The sequence below is a fragment of the Squalius cephalus genome (assembly GCF_949319135.1).
Source record: "Squalius cephalus genome assembly, chromosome: 15".
NCBI lineage: Eukaryota > Metazoa > Chordata > Actinopteri > Cypriniformes > Leuciscidae > Squalius > Squalius cephalus.
In genome coordinates, this window is record NC_137136.1 from 22,349,348 (window position 1) to 22,372,502 (window position 23,155).

General features: G+C 37.0%; 2 protein-coding genes across 4 annotated transcripts in view; one reads left to right on the plus strand and one right to left on the minus strand.

The window, feature by feature from the left end:
• The window catches only part of rapgef5b (Rap guanine nucleotide exchange factor (GEF) 5b), a 63,348-nt gene extending 55,348 nt beyond the window's left edge, over positions 1 to 8,000 (plus strand). For 2 of the 3 annotated variants that reach the window (XM_079894302.1, XM_079894304.1), the window contains 11 exons: positions 1,144 to 1,222; positions 1,362 to 1,535; positions 2,266 to 2,363; positions 2,537 to 2,653; positions 3,663 to 3,841; positions 4,095 to 4,185; positions 4,357 to 4,407; positions 4,646 to 4,733; positions 5,773 to 5,837; positions 6,223 to 6,277; positions 6,825 to 8,000. In XM_079894302.1, the coding sequence (XP_079750428.1) occupies positions 1,144 to 1,222; positions 1,362 to 1,535; positions 2,266 to 2,363; positions 2,537 to 2,653; positions 3,663 to 3,841; positions 4,095 to 4,185; positions 4,357 to 4,407; positions 4,646 to 4,733; positions 5,773 to 5,837; positions 6,223 to 6,277; positions 6,825 to 6,943 (1,116 nt within the window). In that variant the 3' untranslated portion in view covers positions 6,944 to 8,000. The remainder of the gene's footprint in view (positions 1 to 1,143; positions 1,223 to 1,361; positions 1,536 to 2,265; positions 2,364 to 2,536; positions 2,654 to 3,662; positions 3,842 to 4,094; positions 4,186 to 4,356; positions 4,408 to 4,645; positions 4,734 to 5,772; positions 5,838 to 6,222; positions 6,278 to 6,824) is intronic. The other variant, XM_079894303.1, reaches the window with a different exon arrangement.
• A 3,660-nt stretch (positions 8,001 to 11,660) lies between these two features.
• The window catches only part of LOC307173007 (dynein axonemal heavy chain 11), a gene marked incomplete at its 5' end in the record, with an annotated part of 68,798 nt that continues 57,303 nt past the window's right edge, over positions 11,661 to 23,155 (minus strand). Inside the window, 9 exons of the mRNA XM_079895802.1 lie at positions 11,661 to 12,469; positions 12,545 to 12,685; positions 12,770 to 12,882; positions 12,986 to 13,101; positions 14,226 to 14,408; positions 15,035 to 15,277; positions 19,131 to 19,250; positions 21,720 to 21,911; positions 22,108 to 22,335. Of these exons, the coding sequence (XP_079751928.1) occupies positions 12,222 to 12,469; positions 12,545 to 12,685; positions 12,770 to 12,882; positions 12,986 to 13,101; positions 14,226 to 14,408; positions 15,035 to 15,277; positions 19,131 to 19,250; positions 21,720 to 21,911; positions 22,108 to 22,335 (1,584 nt within the window). The 3' untranslated portion in view covers positions 11,661 to 12,221. The remainder of the gene's footprint in view (positions 12,470 to 12,544; positions 12,686 to 12,769; positions 12,883 to 12,985; positions 13,102 to 14,225; positions 14,409 to 15,034; positions 15,278 to 19,130; positions 19,251 to 21,719; positions 21,912 to 22,107; positions 22,336 to 23,155) is intronic.

Here is a 23,155-nt window from a genome sequence, read left to right on the forward strand (position 1 = left end):
TGTGCACTCAATGCTTATTCAATATTCATCAACTCGCCCTGCCCTGGTGACAAAAGGCATTTACATGTAGAGGTCTTAAAGGTACAGTAACAAAAACATGTAAAACTAAATTATTACTGCTTTTGAGACAAGAAACTTATTACAGAGGAAATTGTGATTTATATAGTGATATATGTCGGGTTCGCAGGGCATTTCAGGTTTTGTTCACTTCTGTCTTTCATTCTTGGGTGTCCAGCTGCTATGGGGGAAGATGTGCTACTTTTTTGCTCAGGACACATATGTTTTGGGTATAAATGTGCATCTTGTGGGACTTTCTTCTTACTCTCTGTGTCTCAAGTGTAGAATGACAAATGCACAGCTGATGTAAAACAAAAGGCAATAGGCCTCCTTAAGTAATTTTATGTTTCAACCAGAGATGGAGATAGAAAGCCTTTCAAAAATGGACTTGAAAATCATTATAAAAGTGTAGAATATTGGCCTTTTAATACTTAGGGGCAGATTTACTAAACAGGGCAAATTAGCGTGAGAGTGCAATCCCATAAAAGCGCAGATGGGAGTGGAAAGTTCTGCGCAAATGAAAGAAAACAGAAGCATCCGGATCATTTCCATAATGACCAACACAATCTACCAAGAGCAGCACAAATTAGCGTCTGGTTAAAGACATGCTCTTTTTGGGCGGTAAATAATGGCGCAAATACCAGTCAATTGACGAGCGCAAACCTTGCATGATTCATTTAAATACTCTCCTCCCATTAATTTTGCATCTGAAAGGGAAACTCCTACAAATGCATATGCAATAATGTCAGCCGTAAAAATAACCCTATCCACGCATTTTCACCACTAATTTTTCACTGCGTGTCTTTAGTAAATCCTGACAGTAGGTTTTTAATGCCAAAACAGGGTTTGCACTGGAGCAAGCTGCTAGTAAATCTGGCTCTTAATCCTTAAAATAAAATATAAATAATAGATAAAAAAATATTTCAGATCGTTAACGATAACAAAATGGTGCTTGCAAGCTCAGAGCAAATGCTGTGTGGTCATGAGGCTTTCACTGTTGCTTTAACGTGCGTGTGTGTCTGTGTTAGCATGTGTATTTCTCATAAGCAATAATATTCTCAATCCCACACGTTTACTGTCTTGCAGAATAAAGCTCTCTTCCACCAGCTGAGTCTGAAGGAGAACTGGCACCCTGTGAGAGGAGCGCAGAGGGAGAGGAAGGAAGGTAAGCTCATAAAATAGTCTGTCATATTTCTCTCCTACACTCTCACAGAGGTCTGACTGACTGCGGTGTTTATGTATAACAGCATGTGAGAATCTTGTCGTATGGTATTTTGATGTGAACTGGTGTCTGATTGATGCAGCGCTGGGTGATTGTGTGTCTTCAGTGCTGTGTCGCGTGGACGTGACCATAGATTCATACGTGAGCGTGAGGACACACAGTGAGGTGTCTGTGCAGGAACTGCTGAGGACTGTGGCCGAAAGGCTTGACTGCGCTGAGGACGACATGGTGTTGATGGCCGTCACGTATCCTGGAGGTCTGATCGAGTTCAAACATCTTTCTATTTTCATTTTGATTGACATTGCTGCAGCTTTGTTGTTTGAGACATCACTGTCCGCAGGTGTGCTATTATGCTTTTGAACTAGTCATTAGGGTACAACAAGCCCCCTCTTCTGATCCTAATAAAGGGAATACAAATGGTAAGGCAGCTAGTGCAAAATAGGGCAGGGGTGTCCAAACCTGCTCCTGGAGGGCCACTGTCCTGCAGAGTTTAGCTCCAACCCTGATCAAACACACCTCAACCAGATTTAACACCCCTCCAATAAGGTGATATGGTGAAAATCTGTATTTTCATTTCAAATGCTGAAACACTGTTGATTTAATTACCTTCAACAAAACTGAATACCACAGTATCATAAAAATATATCAAACTAAATATCATAAACTCTTAAGTTTCAAAATATATGTGATCATTTGTGGGATTCTCATTGGCTGCATAATTTTGCAACATTTTAAATGTTATTACATGGGATCAAACTAATCTGAAAATCAACCTTTGGACACTTCCCACAATGACCTCATGAATCACAGTGACACAGGTATTTAAGGATGTTTTTTTGGGAGACAGAAAGTAAGAAGGCCTTCAGGACCATTGTATCCTAATTACCAAATTGGGGTCCAAATAAATGATTTTTAAATACACCTCACAGTTTACCCCATTGATGCTTTCTCTTCATCGTTATTCCTCTCTCTTTCTCTTTCTCCAGAGAAGGTTCTGCTTCAGTCGGATCAGTGTGTGTTCTCGTCTTCACTCGGTGCCGCTGAGAGGCTGCTGGTCTGCAGAAGAGACCTGACGGACATCATGGTGAGAGTCAGAGTGATGCTTTCTGAACCGCTCTTAAAACAAACCTGCTTTCCACACCATTAGTTCAGGTCCACACACAACTAAACTTGCCTGTGTTTTCTGCCTGACTTTGTGAATGACCCACTTTAAGTATAACGTTGAACAGATGAATAATGTCTGTGTTGTTCTCCCAGAGTCCCTTCACTGATAATGGGCACCAGCGCTCAGTAAAGATGCTGAGCATGAACACATGGGATGTTGCCGTGTCGCTCACCAACTGTGACTGGAGTTTCTTTAGTAACGTCCATGAGGTAAAGTCTTCACATTTCACACAGTGCAGCACAAGAGAAGGTGTACTAGAAAAGTGAAGTTTAAATTTAAAATAGGCAATGAGGTAGTTATCAAACACAGTTGCTTTATATAATATCAGTCTGGAATGAAAGAAAATATTTCCTACAAAAGAACATAACCCAACATTAAAGGAATATTCTACCCAAAAAAGAAAATGACGTGATCGATTGCTCACCGTAATGTCGTTTGAATTTCTGTCCCTCCATTGAAAATCCATTTACCCAAAATTTTGAGGTTTGTTCACGGTGCTCAAGCAAGTAAGGTTGAGCTTGTTTATCATATTTGATCTGTTTATGAATGTGCATTGAGCAATTTTTATATGTGAAAACAATTAAATGAATTAAAAATGAAAATCAATTAATCCAATAGACATGATCACTTAATACGCTGAGCAGATTTAAGACGATTCATATGTATTAATAAGGATTATGTTTCCTATGTCTTTGTGATATTTGGGTGGAATATCAGTAGAATATACAAGGTCCCAAGCTGAAATTTAGAAATGGTAATGGCCATTTTGAACACCAATCACAACAGACTGGACCATCTGACCAATCAGAGCAGAGTAGGCTCTCGGGAAGGAAATGGTTTAGACTCAAGACCGCTGTGGTGTAGAGATGAGTCCCACCTTTTAGACCCAGGCATACTACTGGGGTCCTACAGTGGGACTCATCTCTTCAACTCATCGGAATCACAAATCCTTGAATGAGCTGCTTCAGACACTGTGAGAAAAGTGATAATGCTGCAATGTAGATTGAGAAAATTAAGGTGTTTTTTGACCTTGGATGTATGTAAACCTACTGTAGGAGACCTAAACCAAATTAGGAACCTTTAATAGGGGCACTTTAAGAACACAGCTGGCTTGTAAATCGAACATACTCGATAGTCTTGATTCAATACTGAGATTCTCTACAATGTTCAACAAGGCCCAGCAACCATAGCCATGTAATTTTCCTTACTACTGTGCAGCAAGAGCTGGTGCATTTCACGTTGAGCCGCGATGCGAGCGCTGGCCACACGGTGGCGCTGGAGCAGCTGTTGCAGCGCTGTAATGAGACTCAACAGTGGGTGATGACCGAAGTGCTTCTGTGCACAACCCTCTGCAAACGTGTGCAGCTCTTCAAAAAATTCATCAAGATCGCAGCACAGTAAGTACACATGCACAAACACACACTCGCTGACGGAAATAATCCCATAAACTCCGAAGGACCTGAGCCATATCGTACATTTTTTTTTTATTTGGGCCAGTAAGCATCCACCTAACAAGCCAAAACACCTTTGCAATCACACAGCGACATGCTAAAATAACTCGTGGTTGTATTTCTTTCTACTCAAATAAATCAGATGGTGTACATGCTCATGTTTCCCTCCTTTCTTGTTGTCTCTCTCACTCTTTCGTAGCTGTAAAGCACAGAGGAACCTGAACTCGTTCTTTGCGATTATTATGGGACTGAACAGTCCCGCTGTCAGTCGACTCACTCAGACATTGGAGGTAGGAAGACAACAACTCCAATGCATAGAAATACACTACTATATATGTGGAGTAGTAGTGTTGCAGTCAGATTTTCAACATCAATCTTTGTAATTATTTTTAGAAGCAAGAAACTAGAGTGTATTGCAAACTGTGCTAAACAGGAATTTTTTTTAACCGTCCTAATTTCAGAAAGTCCCTGGGAAGTTCAGGAAGTTGTTCTCCGAGCTGGAGAGCCTGACGGTAAGTGACTGTCTCATCACAATCTTAAGTCGCCTCTTGCTAGTTCACCTCCCGCTAGAGCATTTTGTGCTGTTTACGGCTCATTAGGATGTGATGTATGAAGCCGTAATCATATCAGAGACTCCAGGGAGGAAACAGCAGGTGGCATTACAGAGGAAGAGATTTGAGACAAACCAGATGCTTTCACGGGTAAAATAATACAAATATGTACGCATTAACGCTTATGCATGACCCACAGGACCCTTCTTTAAACCATAAAGCCTACAGAGATGCCTTCAGGAAGATGAAGTCTCCCAAGATCCCTTTCCTACCTCTGCTACTGAAAGGTGCTACAACCAAAAACATACACAATATCATCAGATCATTAGTAATCTGCACATGACATCGTCTTCTAAGCAGCCACAAGGTCTAAAAATAAAAAAACATATGCATGGATGAATAATTCACAATATGATCAATAACATACATTTAGAAAACAGGTGAATTTCTATTTCTTGTCAACTTTAAATGTTTAAATATGGGGGTTAGGATTTTAGACTGAGGCAACCCAACACAACAGATACTAGTCTGATGTCATGCGTCGTCATTTGCGGGCCCAAACACTATCAAATGCCAAAAGCAAACGGCTCAAATATACATTCACTGTGTGTAGTAATACTATTGACAAAAAATCATGATCCTAACCTATTCCAACATCTCAGATGGCCAGACAGTGATTTAATATTTTATGAATCTTTACAGTATTGGGTTTTGTAATGTAGTGCACAATGCAAGTTTTTCAAAGCTTAGCTTAAATGAGTGATATGAATAGTTCTCATAAATGGCTGTTGAGATAGTTGAAACCAGTAGGCTTGGACCCCCAAAACAGTATTCTTTACATTATGACTTCAAGGAATAGTAAACTTAAAAATGAAAATTGTCATCATTTACTCACCCTCAAACCTGTATGAATTTCTTTCTTCTGTTGAACACAAAAGAAGATATTTTAAAGAATGTCGGCAACCAGACAGTTGATGGACCCCATTGACTTCCATAGTAGGAAAAAAAATACTATGGAAGTCAATGGGACCCATCAACTATTTGGTTACCAACATTCTTCAAAATATCTTCTTTTGTGTTCAACAGAAGAAAAAATTCATATAGGTTTGAAACAACTTGAGGGTAAGTAAATGATGACAATTTTCATTTTTAAGTGAACTATTCCTTTAACAAGTGGTTTGAAAGAAATAATTAGCATTTATTGCTAGTTTATTTATCACAATGTATCTGGTTAGGACATGTTGAGAGTCTCTTTGAAAGACTTTTGGCCATTTTTGCAACAACAATGTGTGTAGTGAAATTTGAACAAACATTCTATCTGAACAGATATTACCTTCATTCACGAGGGCAACAAAACCTTTCTCGACAACCTGGTCAACTTCGATAAGCTAGTAAGTCAATAATTGGGCCTTATACAGGTCCTTTTATTATTGTTTATGTTTTAATTAAAGGGATAGTTCACAGAAAAATGAAAATTCTGTCAATTTATTCACCCTCATGTCATTCCAAACCTATATGACTTCTTGTTTTTGTGGAACAAAATAAGCTATTTTGAAGAATGTTTGTCACCAAATTGTTTTGGTTACCATTGACTTCCATTGTATGAGGGGACATTTCTCAAAGTTCACAGAAGAAAATCATACAGGTTTGAAATGACACAAGGGTGAGTAAATGATGACAGAATATTCATTTTTGGGTGAACTATCCCTTTAAATGTCACATACAGTACCATCAAGTGAACAAAACAAGCTTATGTGAGATGTATTTTGTGTGCAGCACATGATAGCAGACACAGTGCGGATTATCAGGCAGTGTCGTACAGATCACATGGGTAAGTGCTCAAAACGCACAATTTACAAGAATAAAATAATGTATCCTTGCTTGAGTGTGTAATCTCTGCACTGCAACCACATCCAAATGGAATTGCAAAAAAAACAAAAAACATTTCAAACATTTTTCCCAAACACCTAGCCCACAATCTCCTATTGGCCAGGTAACCAGATAATCACGCCCCAATCTCATACCATTGGTTGAACTAATGTTGCTGTTGCTGGTCGGACTGCTCAAACAACCAAAACGTTTTGATAGCGCCAGTGTTGCACTTCTCAGGAAAATCAGCCTAAAAATGCTTTACTTGGTTGTCTTTTCATATCAAGCCTGGATAGCAGAACATATTTTAGTATTTAAAACAATGACACACTTCAACTTGTATTTGAACACACAGGTCCGTATATATTACTGCATGACCCAAATCTGTCTCTACACTTAAAATAGTTCATCACAGTTTAGTGGCTTCAAGTACACTGAAAGTCAGCCTCACTCCTGTTGTGTTGATTCTCTATAGGTTATAAGAATGATTTTTGTCTTTTGTCCATTAGGAAACATGTTGTCCCAGAAGGACAGCGTGGAAGTGAGAACGTACATCAATTACCTGCACGTCATCGACAATCAACAGACTCTATTTGAGCTCTCACATAGACTTGAGCCCAGGACATAGAACAACTCCATACATCCTAAATCAACTACTGAATGAGACAGGACACAAGACTGTGATGAGTATGTCCTCCACTAGGGGGAGACACACTCACACCAACCACACCGAGCAGATACAGAGTATCGCACAGCCAAAGAAATCTCCACAAGATTAATAATGTGAAACGAAGAAAGACGCTGAATCATGCAAGACTGCGAAATATAAAATTGCTTCTGAAATCTACAGTACAGTTGAAACAGAAATGAAACATTACAGTGACCCAGTGTTCTGTAAGTTACAGTACAGAAACATCATGTTGAGAGTCAGACGTTTTTTTGTACAGCAGACTTTCACTCAGTAGTGTAGGACAGAGTTTTAGTTGTTATGAGCCAGTTTGCCACTTCAAAATAGTTTCACAACAATAGCCAGTGGATTGTTTTTAGCATATGCATATATGAGAAAAGAATCTTCATTTCTATGTAGTCCAATTAGTATGGAATTTGACCTACATGCACAAATCTAAAACAATTTGATGCCTTTTTAGATCATGTCCAACAAACTATTTGTAGACAATCAGAAAAATATCTCAAGGCAGCACACTGTATTTTAGGTACAGTATTGCTACCAGAAGCAAGAAGTAGAACTGTAGATTAAAGGCCATTAGTTGAACTTGCACACACTATAAGGACATATTTAAATAATGCATATCTTTAAGAAAATATATGCAATTTATTTTGCAGACTTTTACATAATAATTGGATACAAATTATGGACTAACCTCCTGTTTGAAAACAACGGTGAGCAATGGTTCTGACACTAGATAGTGCTTGAAGAAAGCAAAAGTATAGATTTCTTTGTATAAGTTGTACTTTGATTTATGAAACATTAAGATATTTATTAAACAACAAAGTTGTCCCTGATTCAGAAGGGAAGACAACGCCTAGGTTTTAAATTCAAAGAAATGATGTAAATGTGATCAGATGGTCTGAAGGATTTGGCGACGCCATTGATTGACCAGTCTGATAATGCCTGAGGTTCATGTGTGAACTCTGTAAATACTAAGACTTTTTAAAAAAATAAATACAATAAAAAAAAGCCAGGCCATAAAGCAATAGAAAGGTGTGGATCTCACCTTCAGAAAAAATTTGTTAGCAGTGACTGACTGTAGCTGCTGTTTGCACTAGTTTTCTTTACTAAGAGCCTGACATTAAAGGAAAAAAAAATCCTTTGCCACTGTGTTTGTTTCTTTTCTTGTGTGCCCATGCTGTAAAATCCATCTTTTGCCTAATATTTTTTTACCTTACATTGTATGCAAATGTAAACTAGACACGTACCGCCACCTAGTGGTAGGAATGTGAATTGACAAATTCCTGTTAAAGATGCTGCATGTCATTTTTTGAGAAATTTAAAGGATAATTCCGGTATTTAGCACTTTGAGTCTCTTTTCTGGTTTGTTTTGGATGAACTAGAGTGGTGGACACAGACATTTTGACGATGGGTCCTGTCTCGACTTTTTGACTCGTTTAGGCCTTTGACTGGCTACGGGCATGCACGAACATGTCCTTAAAACAACCCTTAACGTTCGTTTTCAAAACTGTGCAACTCACCGAGTGGTTAGTGGTGTTCGTTGATGATTAAAAACAAATATATCGGCGCAATGTATGATTTCAATCCGTTTTATTTGCTATAGTGGAACTATTTTTTCAGATACCTCACAACCGCGTATAAACTTCCGCTCGATATTTGAGTCTGAAGCGCAGTAATATCAACGAGCAATGAGTCCTCCAACAGAAATCAATGGGATTTTACAAAATGCCAAATAAAACACGACAGAAACTGTATTTTGCTACGCTACTTGTTTTGGAACATCAACGAACACCACTAACCACTCGGTGAGTTGCAGTTTTGAAAACGAACGTTAAGGGTTGTTTTAAGGACATGTTCGTGCATGCCCGTAGCCAAAGGCGATTCTAAATGAGTCAAAAAGTCGAGACAGGACCCATCGTCAAAATGTCTGTGTCCACCACTCTAGTTCATCCAAAACAAACCAGAAAAGAGACTCAAAGTGCTAAATACCGGAATTATCCTTTAAGTTAAAATACATGTTTCTCCAAAATACAATGCTATTATTCTACTTTGAAATGTGCGTTCCGTGTCGTAATGTATGTTTTTGTTTTGGTATGTTTTATCCCACCCAATACCAATTTGCCCAATAGTAGCTATTTCGACACCAGGTTGCCAGTTGTCGGAAAACAGCGTGTTCCAGCCATGAAAGCCAGCAAACAAACTGGGTCTGAGATTGCAGATCCTATCTGATCTAAAACGCCTCGTCAATCCCAATTTATACTTCTGTGTCGAACTCACGCTGTAGCTACATCGTAGGCTATGGCAATGCGGCAATTCTACACAGACCACAAACGCTGTGATTGATCTGCTAGAACCCCTCCCTCCCCCATTTCAACTGCTCTTCTCACTCTCAGTATTACATACTGCACCTTTAAAGTCACCATGAAATCAAAATGGACAATTCTTTTTTTTTTTTTATACTGCAGCATTTATTATAAATTATCCGTGTTACTTCCCCTCCACCTCATGCAACAACATCTCTTCTCTGATATAATTGAGAATAAAAGACTGTTTCATGCCGACATTAAATTGACCCTGTAAAATGCCTGACGAGCAGTTTTCTTTTGTGTGCTAACATTTGCTTATGAAACTTTAAGAATGAGGGGAATTTGAACGGCTCCATTTTTTTGTTTTGTTAACAAGAACCTATAGTTTTTAATTTACAGCCGTGTTAGTAGTTGCTTGTAGTTTTGTTAAAATCTCAGTGGCTATATGCAAACTTCCGGTATAGTATTTTCTCATGGGATCACAACTCCCATACGATCATAACTTATTATAATACAGTATATTTTTACATATATACACATCTCAAATATAGTAAACATAACCTATTATTATATAAAAAAAAAAAAAAATTTTTAGTAATGAGTTACAGAAGTATTAAATACCTTTAAGCGTAATTTTGTTAACTTTTAAGAGTACATCATCTTATGGAGACCGCAAAGCCAACAGGAAAAGCCAAAAAACCTCGTATTTTGATTTCATGGGGTCTGTAAATCGTGACTACTTAATAAACCAGAGATCTCATTATACGTCACTTAAGAGTGTGAATCTTCTCTGTGACGCTAAATTGGCATCTCAGCTGTCTCAGTGAGAACGAGGATGAATTGTCTAAACAGTTACTGATCCATCCTGTTCTGGGCCATTATTACCTGCTGTGAGGCCGCCGCTGGACTCGCTGAGAGGGGAGGGACCGCGCCACAGCTTGTGCTAACCTCTCATTTCCCTCTCTGGGACAGATGTATCATTTTCTTGTCTCCTGACAAGGTCTGCGTCATAGCAAGGAACTATACAGACAAACACAGCAGCAGATGTTGTGTGTTTTCGTGATTGTGTACTCCGTAGATTTTTATGTTTAATACCTTCTAAAATAGCTACTGTTGAACAAAATCACATTTGTACAGTTCAGCAGTGCACTGTAGAAGTTATTAAATCACATCGAGGGACACGTGAGGGAAAAAATGGATAAGACCAAGCATGTCATTCAAAGATGATAAATTGGTTTCTGTACCGACGTGAGATGAATCATACTGATCTATCTGTATTCATCAGGAGAGGAAGGTCAAACACACCTCAATTGAAAATCAGTATCAGCCTGGTTCATAATCTACGGGGACTCTTATTGTGTGGCACTCGAGGAGATAGTGTCATTCACTGAGCTGCTTTAAATTTAATTAAGCTAATAACAACATCAATATAGAGTGTTAATACTTACAGTACAATACTTATTACAATAATTGCAATATTATAACAATACTTATTACACATTTTCTATTGTATTTCGATTTTGCGCACAATTTTTAACAGTTGAGTTTTTATAGGTATCAGACAGGGCTGCACGACTTGGGGAAAATCTAATTGTGATTTTTCTATAAAAAATAAAATAAATCACAATTAGATTGTGATTTCAAATGCAAAACAAACTTAAGGCTTGTGCTTGTTTGTAGGACGTCACAATTTGGTCAAACTTTTTGTCATATTGTTAGGTTCTAAATAAAATATTAAAATAAGTAAATTAATTAATTAAATTAGTCATTTTACTTTGTAATTTTAATGTTGTACTTAAGTTCTTAATGTTAAACCATCAAGCTGCTATTTTGGTGGAAAACCACATGGAGTTCTTAATTATTATTATAAACTTTTTTGACAACAGCCGGTTTATAATTGCTTCTCATTATGGAAAGATTGTTGGTGGATGTTGCGTTATCAAGTACACATTATAAGCGATCCAATCTCACAGCAGATGCGGAGATGGACCAACTAAGCCACTCCAAGACAAAAAAAAAAAAAAAAAGAGACGTGTAAAAGACGCACGTCTTTAAATCGCAGCATTTGCGATCACACTAAACCATCCCGTTAAATGTGCAGCCCTGCATCAGACAAAATTAAAATACATACATTAAAACACTGATTTAAATGTAAAATTAAATTAATATACGATATTATACTAGCTGTGTTTCCTTCCACCTATTTTTATGCAAAGTTTGAGGATATTGCATTTAAAAAAGCACAGGATTGAACAGATGTGCATAAATTCCAAAAATGTGCATAAATAATATTGTGCGATCAATTGAGGCAGATAATTTTTTTAAACATGCACATAAACTATGTTGGAAACATTTAACGAATAAATCCCACAATGGGCAACAAAAAAGTCATGTGACTTTGCCTCAACAGATCATGTGAGACGGCATAACTGGACCAGTTTCATTGCACAGCATCTCAAATGTTGGTTTGGTCATTCTGAAAGGCCTGAGCCAAAGTCTTGCACACTTGCGTACCTAAAGACCAGGCATCCGCCTCCGAACGAAAGATAACATGAGAGCGTTTGTTATTGCGTTTCGTCTGTGGGCACTGGGGCACAAGTCATTTAGGAAAAAAGAGCCAAAATGGCTTCCCCGATTGCAGTAACTTACATTTTTATTACAGGTATTTTGCGTCAATTTCCCAGGAAGTGACGATTCTGTTCTCTTGAACACATGGGATGGAAACGGTGCATTATTCGCAAATGTTTTATGCGATACTCCAATTTTGCGCATTGGTTAAATTGGCAACTTTGGATGGAAACAAAACATTTAAAAAACATTGCTTTCATTTTTATAGTTAAAAATGATGGGATCAACACCATACTGTTTATATAAGAACCTCTATGGGCGAAATGGAGTTGGTCTTTCATTTACACCGACAGAAGCAGGGCCGCTCCTGCCAGAACCCACTTTGCAGGTGGTTGGTGTGTTTTGAGAGGGAAGCTCCAGATGTAGGTGGGGCCGCGGAGTTTGGTGCGGTACACTGGGCACTCGTAGGTGTTCTTCACATCCTGCTGGTCAGCGGGGACCGCACGTATGTACAGCACTGGCATGGCCGGAGTCAACTCCTTCAGAACAGCCTCTGATAACAGACCTGAGGAGCTATCCCAGCGAGCACCTGTGGGACGCATCAAGATTACATTAAGAATCCACACCAACATGAAATTCACTTCAGAATAGAGCTTATACTCACCCTCTATGTAGAGTCCATGGATGTACGCTCCCTCTCGAGGAGGATGCCCATAATCATCCTTGGTTTTTTTGGTGACGTCCACGGACAGACTCATCCTATCTAAAGGCCACTTGTTTTTTCGAGCTATACTCTGCAGAATCGCTGCAAAACAGAACATTTTCAGCACGATGACAGCAAGAGCCCTTTTGTACAGTGTATGTGTATGTTTGTGTGCATTTGTCTCACCTGTGAGAAATGATAGAGGACTAAAGAGTCCTGAGATCCAAACCACAGCAGGAAACACAAAGTCTTGAGTCCACGTGTCCAACTCCCGACACTGAGCTAGAATGTCACGAAACCTGCAGAATATGATTTTGCAGACCTCATCACTCAAACCTACTGTACTGTATGTGATAAGGTTTAGAGTTTTAGATTTTTTTATATACATGAAGGTAACTGTACCATAGAGCCAGTGTTTTGGTTGAAGGGTATGCCAGCCTGCTCCAGCTCTCTGGAACGCTATCGTAGAACAGAGCCGCTTGGAGCAGCTCAATGTCTGAAGAAAGACTCAATTCACCCTGTAACATCATGTTAGAGAACACTGATTCAGTTAACACTCGTTGTAGAAAACTAAACAAAAACAAGTGCATATATAAGTAAGCAGAGGTAGATTTTAGCATCAGTGCTCTACTTTTTACATGCAAAAAAATAAATAAAGATATATACCTTAAAATAAATAATTCACAGCAACTTAAATCTGCAATAATTAAACAATATGTCATACTTTATGGACTTATGAAATGTAAAAATAATGTTTAATATGTATTAATTATAATTTATGTGTGTCTATATATATATATAATATGTATTTTTTTTATTTTTTTTCACACATATATTAACATTTCTGGTTTAGTGGTCCTTAGTGATGAGTCTGTGGGGGTATAAAAGACAAAACAGTCGGAAAATTGCATGACATTACATCATTCATGTTTACAGGCACAGGGAATGAAGTGATAGCAATGTTACTTTCTTTGTGGTTTCTTTTTAAATGCAAATTTAAATTTTTACAATCAATTTGACCATTTACTCGCCCTCAAGTCAATATTTAAAGGGATAATTTACCCAAAAATAAATTGTCATCATTTATTCACACTCAAGTCATTTCAAACCTGTATGAATTTCTTCCCTCTGCTAAACACAAAGGAAGATATTTTGAAGAATGTTGGTAACCAAACAGCTGACTTCCATAGTATGGAGAAAAAAAATACTATGGAAGTCAATGGGGTCCATCAACTGTTTGGTTACCAACATTCTTCTGCTGAACACAAAAGAAGATATTTTGAAGAAAGAAATTCATGCAGGTTTGGAACAAAGGGATTTGATCACCCACAAATTAAAATTCTGTCATCATTTACTCACCCTCAAGTTAATTATATGAATTATTACATAACTCTTCATAGAGGATACATGGAAGCAAAATCAATGATACTTAATTATTATTCATGAGCTATGCTTTTACCGTAGTAAGATTCATTAATTCACATCCTGGCGTTTTGTGGACACCTTTTCACATTATTTGGTTGGGTATAAAAATTTTTCCACATCAAATACACATAAAAATGTAGATGTTTCAGAACTAAAACATGCGGCGTAGTATTGAAATACAACTGCTTCTGAATAATCAGAAATCAACTGAACTGACCTTCAGTCCCAGGTCCAGCTCTTTTAAGGATCTGTGTATCTCTGCCAGCAGCAGATTCATCCGCTCACACTCCTGCAGGCACACCAGGATGTAGGGGCTCCTCTCAACGGTCTTAGACATGAGCTCTGCTAGATTATACTCCTCAGGTAACTTCTCCAGCATGTCATCCAGAACACTCTTCACCTGACCCAGGAAGAAGAAAAAACTATGCATCCATAGTGACTATACACTCTAAATACAAGCAGGCCGATCCCGTATAGGAGAACCTTTTATAGAAATGTTTAGTAGTTTTCAACAACTTTCTACTAATTAATAAAGTACTATAAAGAACTAAGAAACCAATAAGCATTAGTCTGCTATCAGTGGCTGAACTCTCTGTTACTGGCTCTAAAATGACGTTTTGGAATTGGCAATGGAGGCTTGGGATTAGATGCGCAGGAAATTAGTCCCACAAACAGGAGCGTTTTTAAGGACAAAAACCTGACAAATATCTTAAAATACATCATCTGAACAATGTTTTTGGTTGTGGTTAATGTAGTATAAGCGACTGCTACTTATTATATAATATAATGTAAGTAACTGCTACTCTGCCTCGCGTCGTGGCCGCATTACCACCTTGGGTGTGAATTATTTGTCTAATAATTCAACAGTCAATTATTACTTACATAATATTTCTGTTTTTGCTGCATTTATCAAATAAATGCAGTCTCGATAAGCATACGAGTCTTCTTTCAAAAACATTAAAACAATCTTAGATCACAATCCTTTGAACAGCAGTGCATACACATCCTCATAATAGTTAGCTTTACCTTCTCCTCTATGCACTGTGATGCTCCCTCTCCAGTTGAGGAGTCTCTAGGCTGCAGTTCCAGTAAAGTTTTGAAGAGGGAATCAGACGTGGCTGTCATAAACTCAATCTCAGCATTAGGGTGCATGCTGTAGAGACCAGGGCTCTCCGAGGGCAATCTCTCGTCTATGTAGCTGTGATACCCAGTGTAGTCCAGATCAGGAGGCGCTGGAAAGCCAGGACACAAGAACAGCTCCCCTTCAAACTGGTGAGAGAGGATAAGTCACTCTAGAGATCATGGAGTTACTGGAAGATGCTTCATTTCTAATGTGATTTTGAGATTCCTATTTGAGGTGGTGAAGTCTATCATCTGGTAGCCAAAATACTTGATAGATCATGTTTTGTAGCCAGTGACACAACATGATTTTAGGTGATAACAGGGTTTTTTTCTGCACAATATTTTGTCCTGATGTAGCATTGGAGCACGCTAACCTGTGTTAGTGCTCACTAACAGATGAAGGTGTGTGTGGTAATCGATAGCAGGGCTGGTGCTGGGCACTGGGAGAGTAATGCAGCTGTGTGGAAAGGCTAAAGGAAAAACTCTGTGATTGATGGCTGCTCATCCTGGGGTCTAATGAGACTCGGTGAGGAAACATTGGGCTGCATGCCTGACCACTGCTGGAAAACAGCCTTAATAACCTCACACACACACCACTTCAGAACACACGCTTAAGCATTAAACACATGAGGTCCAAACATACCGTGCACTCTGAACATGCAAACAAACCTGTCTTCGGTATGTGGGAACCAAAAGACATTTAACCCTGTAAAGCCTAACATGTGAAATAAAACCTACATTTTATTCAGAGGCCCAAACTGAGCCTCTCTTTTTATTGTGGCATTTAAGCTGCCGGAATTATCGTAATAAATACAAGTTTTCTAGTTAAAAATTGGACATGAATGTTTGGGTATCACCCAAAGATGGGCGAGCTTTCTTTATTAGATTTAGACAACAGCTAGAGTGCCCTGTCTTATCATTAAAGTGCATATTTACATATATGAATAATCATTTGAAGCATATTGCATGTTTTATACACAGCGAAAATAGCCTGTGTTTAACCGAAATATCTAGAATCTTCAGCAAGCTGACTATCTAGAGAGCTTGGTGAATGTTTATATGGTTATCAATGACACTAAATATAATTTTAGCTTTAATAAGATTTTCCCCAAAAATAATCAAGAATAAACCTGTTGTCCTCCATGATTCCTGTTCTTTCTGACAACAAAGCACTTGAATGCAACAAGCTCGTAATCATGACTTCAGAAGTGGGAAGTAGGAAATTTATGATACCACATGAAGGCAGCATTAATGCAAGGCAATACAATGATGATTGAGAGATGTACAAATGAACGTTCCTCAAAATGTTGTATCATATTTTAACCTGATTCTAAAAAACAATTATCAAGCAAAGTCCAGAAAGTGTTCATCTTGAAATATTACTAGGAATATAAAATTTACTTTACAAAAATCAGTAAAGATTCACCACATCCTGAAGTTTGACATTTTTACAATTATACAAAAAAATATATAAACTATATATAAACTATCAGACAACATGTGGAAGTTTGTGTACAACAGGTTTTTCAGCAAAGTTTTAATCAGGGATCAGGGTGATAATTTAGAGGCCTTAGAAATTTGCGTATCTAATATGATACAGTAAGGTCTATAGTGTTAATACATTCATCTTCTCTTTTGTTATCTATGCTTTAATACTGTATCAAAAGGAAAAGTATGTGATGTAATGTAGATCCTAACCACTAGAGAGCCCCATACAGCTACAGTATTTACGTACATGTACAAACCTGATTTATGTTCAATGGTAGTAGACAATAAACAAGCATTGATAATCTCATTTTGACAAATTTGTCATGAAAGAAGCACTTAGATCATCTAGGTTTACATAGCCTTATCTATTTAGAATTATACAGTACATTCCCTATAAAAATGTAAAAATGTAAGCTGGATTTCACCACTGAGGAAACTATTTGAAAAGGTTATTCTGACTTTATATGTCACATTTGTGACTATTAGTCGTAACTTATACATTGCATCTCACATTATGACTTAAAGTGGTCATGAAATCAAATTTCACCCGATCTATTGTATAATAATAGTAATAATTATTTAAATTTATATAGCACTTTTCTCAGCAATCAAAGTGCTTAACATTGAAGATTGGTGGTTGCCCCTTCTATATCAAAATGCCATAACTGGATCTTCCGGTGAAACGAAAGACTTCTCTCTGATGATGTAGGCAGGACTTCTCCAATCATTTAGCCCCGCACCTGCACGCTCGCGTTCATCTACCTCCACTTTTGAGTGCAATGCCCACATCTCAAAATCCAATCAAAAACCAACGCATAGAAGTTCACCCCCACCCACAGACATTTTTTTCTTTTTCGGTAATTTGTTTTACTCAGATGTTTGCTATAATATCAGACAATTATGACCATTCCTTGCTATTGCAATTATTTATTGCTGCTGCAATCCATTTACACTTAAAAAACAAATTCTTCTCTCGAATTCTCTCTCTGATACTCTCCAGTGTCTCGCCTACAGTACATCTCCATACCAGCTACTTATATCCTTTTCTGAGCAATTCTAGAGCTTTGTGGCACCTCATATTACTGTTCCAATTTGGAACTGCTTTTGTTGTATTATCAGTCAATAATTGCTTTAGATAAAAGCATCTGCTAAATGAGTGTACATCAATAGTTCTCTATCTTTTCGACTTGACGGCCCACCACTGTCTAACACAATATTCAAAGGCCTTCTATATATTAACAGAACTATAACTTTAACATACACAGGGTTTCTGCAGGTTATATGAAGGTAAATGTAAGACTTTTTTAAGACCAAGTAAATAAAATTAAGGTATAAAAGGGAACACAAAATGTTCTCTTAAGTGTTGCTAATACAACACATTGTGTTTCTCCCTAGACATTTACATTTAGAGCTGAAAATACTTCTAACAGACATCCATTACCTTTTAATTCATAAAAAAGAAGCTTGAATCACTCTGATCCAGATTCAGAATTCTACATTCTGATAACACTGCAAAAAATCTGTTCTTTCTGTTCTTCCAGTGCAAATGTCTAAAGATTCTTAAATCAAGATGCATTTACTAGAGATACAGAATCAAGTCTTGAATTGTGAAATTGATCAAAATGAAGTGAGTTTATAAATAAAACGAGAACAAATATCTGCCAATGGGCTCAGAAAAATCAACTTAATTCAAAGGAAAATTCACAAATCACTGACAGATATTTATTCTTGTTTTAAGCATAAACTCACTTTATTTTGTTAATTTTTTTAAGACTTCATTTTACATTTGCATTTAAAGTAAATGCATCTTGATTTAAAGTATATCTGTATTGACAACAGGACAAAAATCCTGAGGAAGAACATAATTTTATGCAATGCATGCAACATTTAATGCCATGACTTTATGAATTTAAGAGTTTCTGCTCTAATTGAACCTTTTTAAAGCCCTAATTTGTGTAAGGTTGAATTAAGACACTTTAAACCCTCAGAAACCAGGCTGTGAATATATTACCAAACTTCATTATTTACAGAAAATGGAATTGTCGATATAAGTAACAACTCATTTTGTGATTCTATAAGTTCTTAGTATGTTCTTCAATAAAAACAAAAACGTTATTGAGGGGGGAAAATAAATATATATTGATTGTATGTCTGTCTAGCATTTTAATTAAGTTAGATTGTTTGGTCCCACTTTATATTGTGTCTTTAACTACTATGTTCTACTATTTAAAGATACAATGCACTTTTTGTGTACATACATGTTTTACATTGTACTTATATTTAAAAAAATAAATAAAAAATACCTGCATATAATTACATCCTGCTGCCCTTTTAGATGCTCATCTTTTAGTTTTTTTGTGCCAAATGCTCGAGCATTTCTACCTCATAAACATTTGTTATCAGCTGTATGGCTTTGAAATGTACATTAATTCTGTCTTGAAACACAAATCAGATGATATAATAGTGTGATGTGTTGCAGTAGCCTATATTGCAGTGCTCTGAATGTCTTTACCATCTTGGGATTGATGAACTCCTGGAGGTACGTACAGCAGAGCTTCCTGTCCCACTCATCAGTGATGTGACCTCCGTATATGATCTCTCCGAACAGATAACACAGATCCTCCCACGGTACCTGAGCAACACATATGAGCACACCAAAATGTCAAATCTCCAGCTCAAGCTGATCCCTCAGCGTCCTGCGTTTAATACCCACAGCAATATTTTTAGCCAGGTTTGCAAACTGCTACTAGGGCTTTCTGCTAAATGGTGGAACATGGATGCATGTTTTTTCTCACAAGTATGAGGTGAGGGACTGATGTTGCATGATGGGAACATCCTATAGTGATGATTTCCATTTGAAATGGCTCTATACCAGACAAAACGACAATCCACTTAATGTATAATTCAAGCAAAGATCAAGCTCTTGCTGCACTTGGCTTAAGTCTGGCCTAAGAAAAGAGCGTATGATGTGTAATTGTAAAGGAGAGAAGAACAAGTGAGCGTTTGTCTTATAACCGATGACAGACGCTGAAGGTTCACCATCATTTGTACCTGTATTGTTTTGCAAATTGCTTCTTTCATCAGCTCTAATTGCAGTGATCACTTATGAAGCGTTGTAAGGTGTCACGCACAACGCGTGTAATTACATTTAGCACGACGCTTCATTTGCCGCCTAATGAATCCTCAGTGTACGCACATACAGGTTACTGTTTTGTTAACATAATGAAGGACATTCGTTTTTTTTTTTTTGGAGGGGAGGGAAGGGGTGAAATCTAGACCAGCCATAATTGGTTATAACCAGAGTAATGCTGGAAAGGAAAAACATGATTTTGTGTATACAGTGAGATCGTGATTGTCCGCTTTGTGTGATGAAATAATACAGCACTGTGGGAAAAGAGATGGCAGTGAGTGACAGAGATTTCATTTAAATTACAAACAGCTCAGAGTTTGTCACTTAAACTTTACACAGAATGCTCCAGGTTCAAAGTAAGTAGAATTTGAGATTAAAATGTTTATAATTTGAGTTTTAGTTGTCTAACCCCTGGTTCCACAGACAAGGCTTAAGCCTAATGCATGTTTGAGCTGTTTTAACTGAAAGCAACTTGCACTGACATTTCTTAAAATATGTCACTGCCATTGATTTGTCTCAAGATGTACAGCAGTAATGTTTTTTTTTCAAAGGCATGTTTATAAAAGCTACTTAAATGTCCTAATTGAACTAAGGCCTAATCCTGGATTAATCTAAGCCGTCTGTGAAACCAGGCCTAAATGGAACTTTTAGTGGAGACTGTAAAGCCGATAAGATCTTTTAAACCTCGTAATGCATACCCCTGTTGCATTCCTGGGTCCATTTTTTTTCCAACTAAAACCATACTGTTTCTGATCAGAAACTTCTCATTGAGTCATTGTGCAAAACATTTTGAATGTTTGAATGTTACCGTGAATTTTGAATTTTACAGCGCTATTATCTCATTTACCCCCCTTTTTTGTATTTTGACAGTCCTAACACATATCCAAATTTTCTTTTCCGTACTTAAAACTCTGGATTTAAAAAAAAAAAAAAATGATGTTCCTCTTCTGGGTCAAAATGGTATGGAAGCTTGTTTCCGCCACAGAATAAAAAAGGTAATTGCGACTTTTTATCTCACAATTCTGACTTTTTTTTCTCACAATTGCGAGTTTACATCTCACAATTCTGACTTTTTAGACAATTCTGACAATTTCAGAATTGCGTGGTATAAAGTCGCAATTGTGAGTTATAAAGTCAGAATTGTGAGATATAAACTCGCAATTCTGAGGAAAAAAGTTAGTCTTTTTTTTCCTTAGAATTAGACTTTATAACTCGCACTTAGGATGTAAAGGATGAACATCACTCTAAAAAGGATGTCAGAATTGCGAGATAAAAATTGCGAGAAAAAGTTGGAATTGAAGCTACTGAAAAGTCCTAATTTAACTAATTTCACAATTCTGACTTTATATCCCGCAATTATGAGAAAAAAAGTCAGAATTATGAGATGTAAACTTGCAATTGTGAGATAAAATGTCGCAATTATCTTTTTAATTTTTTATTCTGTGGCGGAAGCAAGTTTCCATAAAATGGACCCGAACATATTAGGAGGGTTAAATGTTTTTGAAAACAGTCTCTAATGCTCACCAAGGCTGCATTTATTTGACTAAAAAAATGCAGTAAAACAGTAATTTTGTCAAATTTGTTTTACAATTTTAAAATATTTGTTTATTTTTCTATTTAAATGCATTTTAAAAATGTCATCATCATTACTCCATTCCTCAGTGTCACATGATCCTTCAAAAATCATTCTAATATGCTGATTTGCTGCTCAAGTAGCATTTCTTATAATTATCAATTTTGTGGAAACTGATACATTTTCAGGATTCTATGAAGAATGAAAAGGTCATTTATTTGAAAAAAATGTAACAATGAAATCTTAGGTAAAATGAATAAAATAAATGTCTTTATTGTAATTTTTGATCAATTTAATTCATCCCTGCTAAATAAAAGTATTCAATTCTTTAAAAAGTCACTGATATTATGATGTAATCATTGTATTTTTCATCAGGGCAGTGAATACTGTTATCTTACTTTAGTATTGGCCTCCAGGTAGTTGTACAGGACACTGGCAGAAATGGTCAGATCTCCATTGTTGAATGGGTATCTTTGGTTCCAGCCCAGAGGCCCAAACTTCCTCCTCTCACTCACACAGGCGTGGAAGTAACACAGCGAGAACATGAGTCCTTTAAACTCCTGCTCATAAGAACACATTTCCAGAGTATCCTGTAGGACAGAAATGAGGAGATGAGGAACAAATGTACAATAATTACACCAAGACAAAAGTTTGGACACCTCATTCTAAATTATTACCGGTACTGGTTTCCACTTTCTTTAGAATAATAGGGAAGTCGAAGCAAAACATCTGATTAGTTCACATGTGAATTTATTGATTTTGTCTGTGTGGGAAGTGTGTAAAGACCTGGGTGAAGTTGTCCAGAGCTGCATGTAGGCTGGAGTTCATGCCAGTGGGCGGTTCAGTAGTGAGTTTGAGGCCATTCTCCAAGATGGTGCGAGGGATCAGGTGCTCATGAGGGCTGGGGACTGGTTCTCCACTCATAAACACTCTGTAGTTTGAGTGAGCATTGTTGCTCGTGTTCTCCAACAGCTCCTCCAGACGACCCAACCACCACGGCAGCAGGTGTACATTCTAAAATACAAAGCCATATAATGCCATAATAAATGCCTGTACGATAACAGGATAACAATAAAGATATAGTTGTAAATATCGTTAGAAATGTAAAAGAATAGCAGAGTCCACACAAATAAAAAGATATGTTATAGGCACAGAGATACAATATCGTTGCAATCACTTTCTTAACGAACAACATTTAAGTCAGCAGATGATATTAATACAGCACTTGCTTATAAGAAACAGAACGATATTGCGGGTTGGTGTGGACACTCAATATGTAAAAGAGGCATTTTGGCAATACACTCTACGTTATTAATTCTTTATGCACTGTTCTATGGGATACTTGATTCTGATCAAACTTGGCATCAAGTGGTAAAATATTTCTGAATAATGACCGCTGTCATTTTTTTTACATGTTGATACTTGTCTTGTTTAGGGCGCAGGGTTTGAAATGAACTTTTTCACTCACCGCTCAATAAGGCTACAAAATTTTTAAGTTCTAATAGCCAAAAAAATAAATAAAAAATACATCAGATTACAGGCTTATAAGATTATATATATATATATATATATATATATATATATATATATATATATATATATATATATATATATATATATATATATATATATATATATATATATATATATATATATATATATATACACATAAAGTACTGTGCAAAAGTCTTAGGCATGTTAATATCCCCCACCCCCCATCCCCCCCAAAAAATGGTTTTAAGTCAGTTATTTATATCTTTTGCTGTAGTGTGTCAGTAGGAAATATCAGTTTACATTTCCAAACATTCTTTTTGCCATTAATTGTAATAATCCA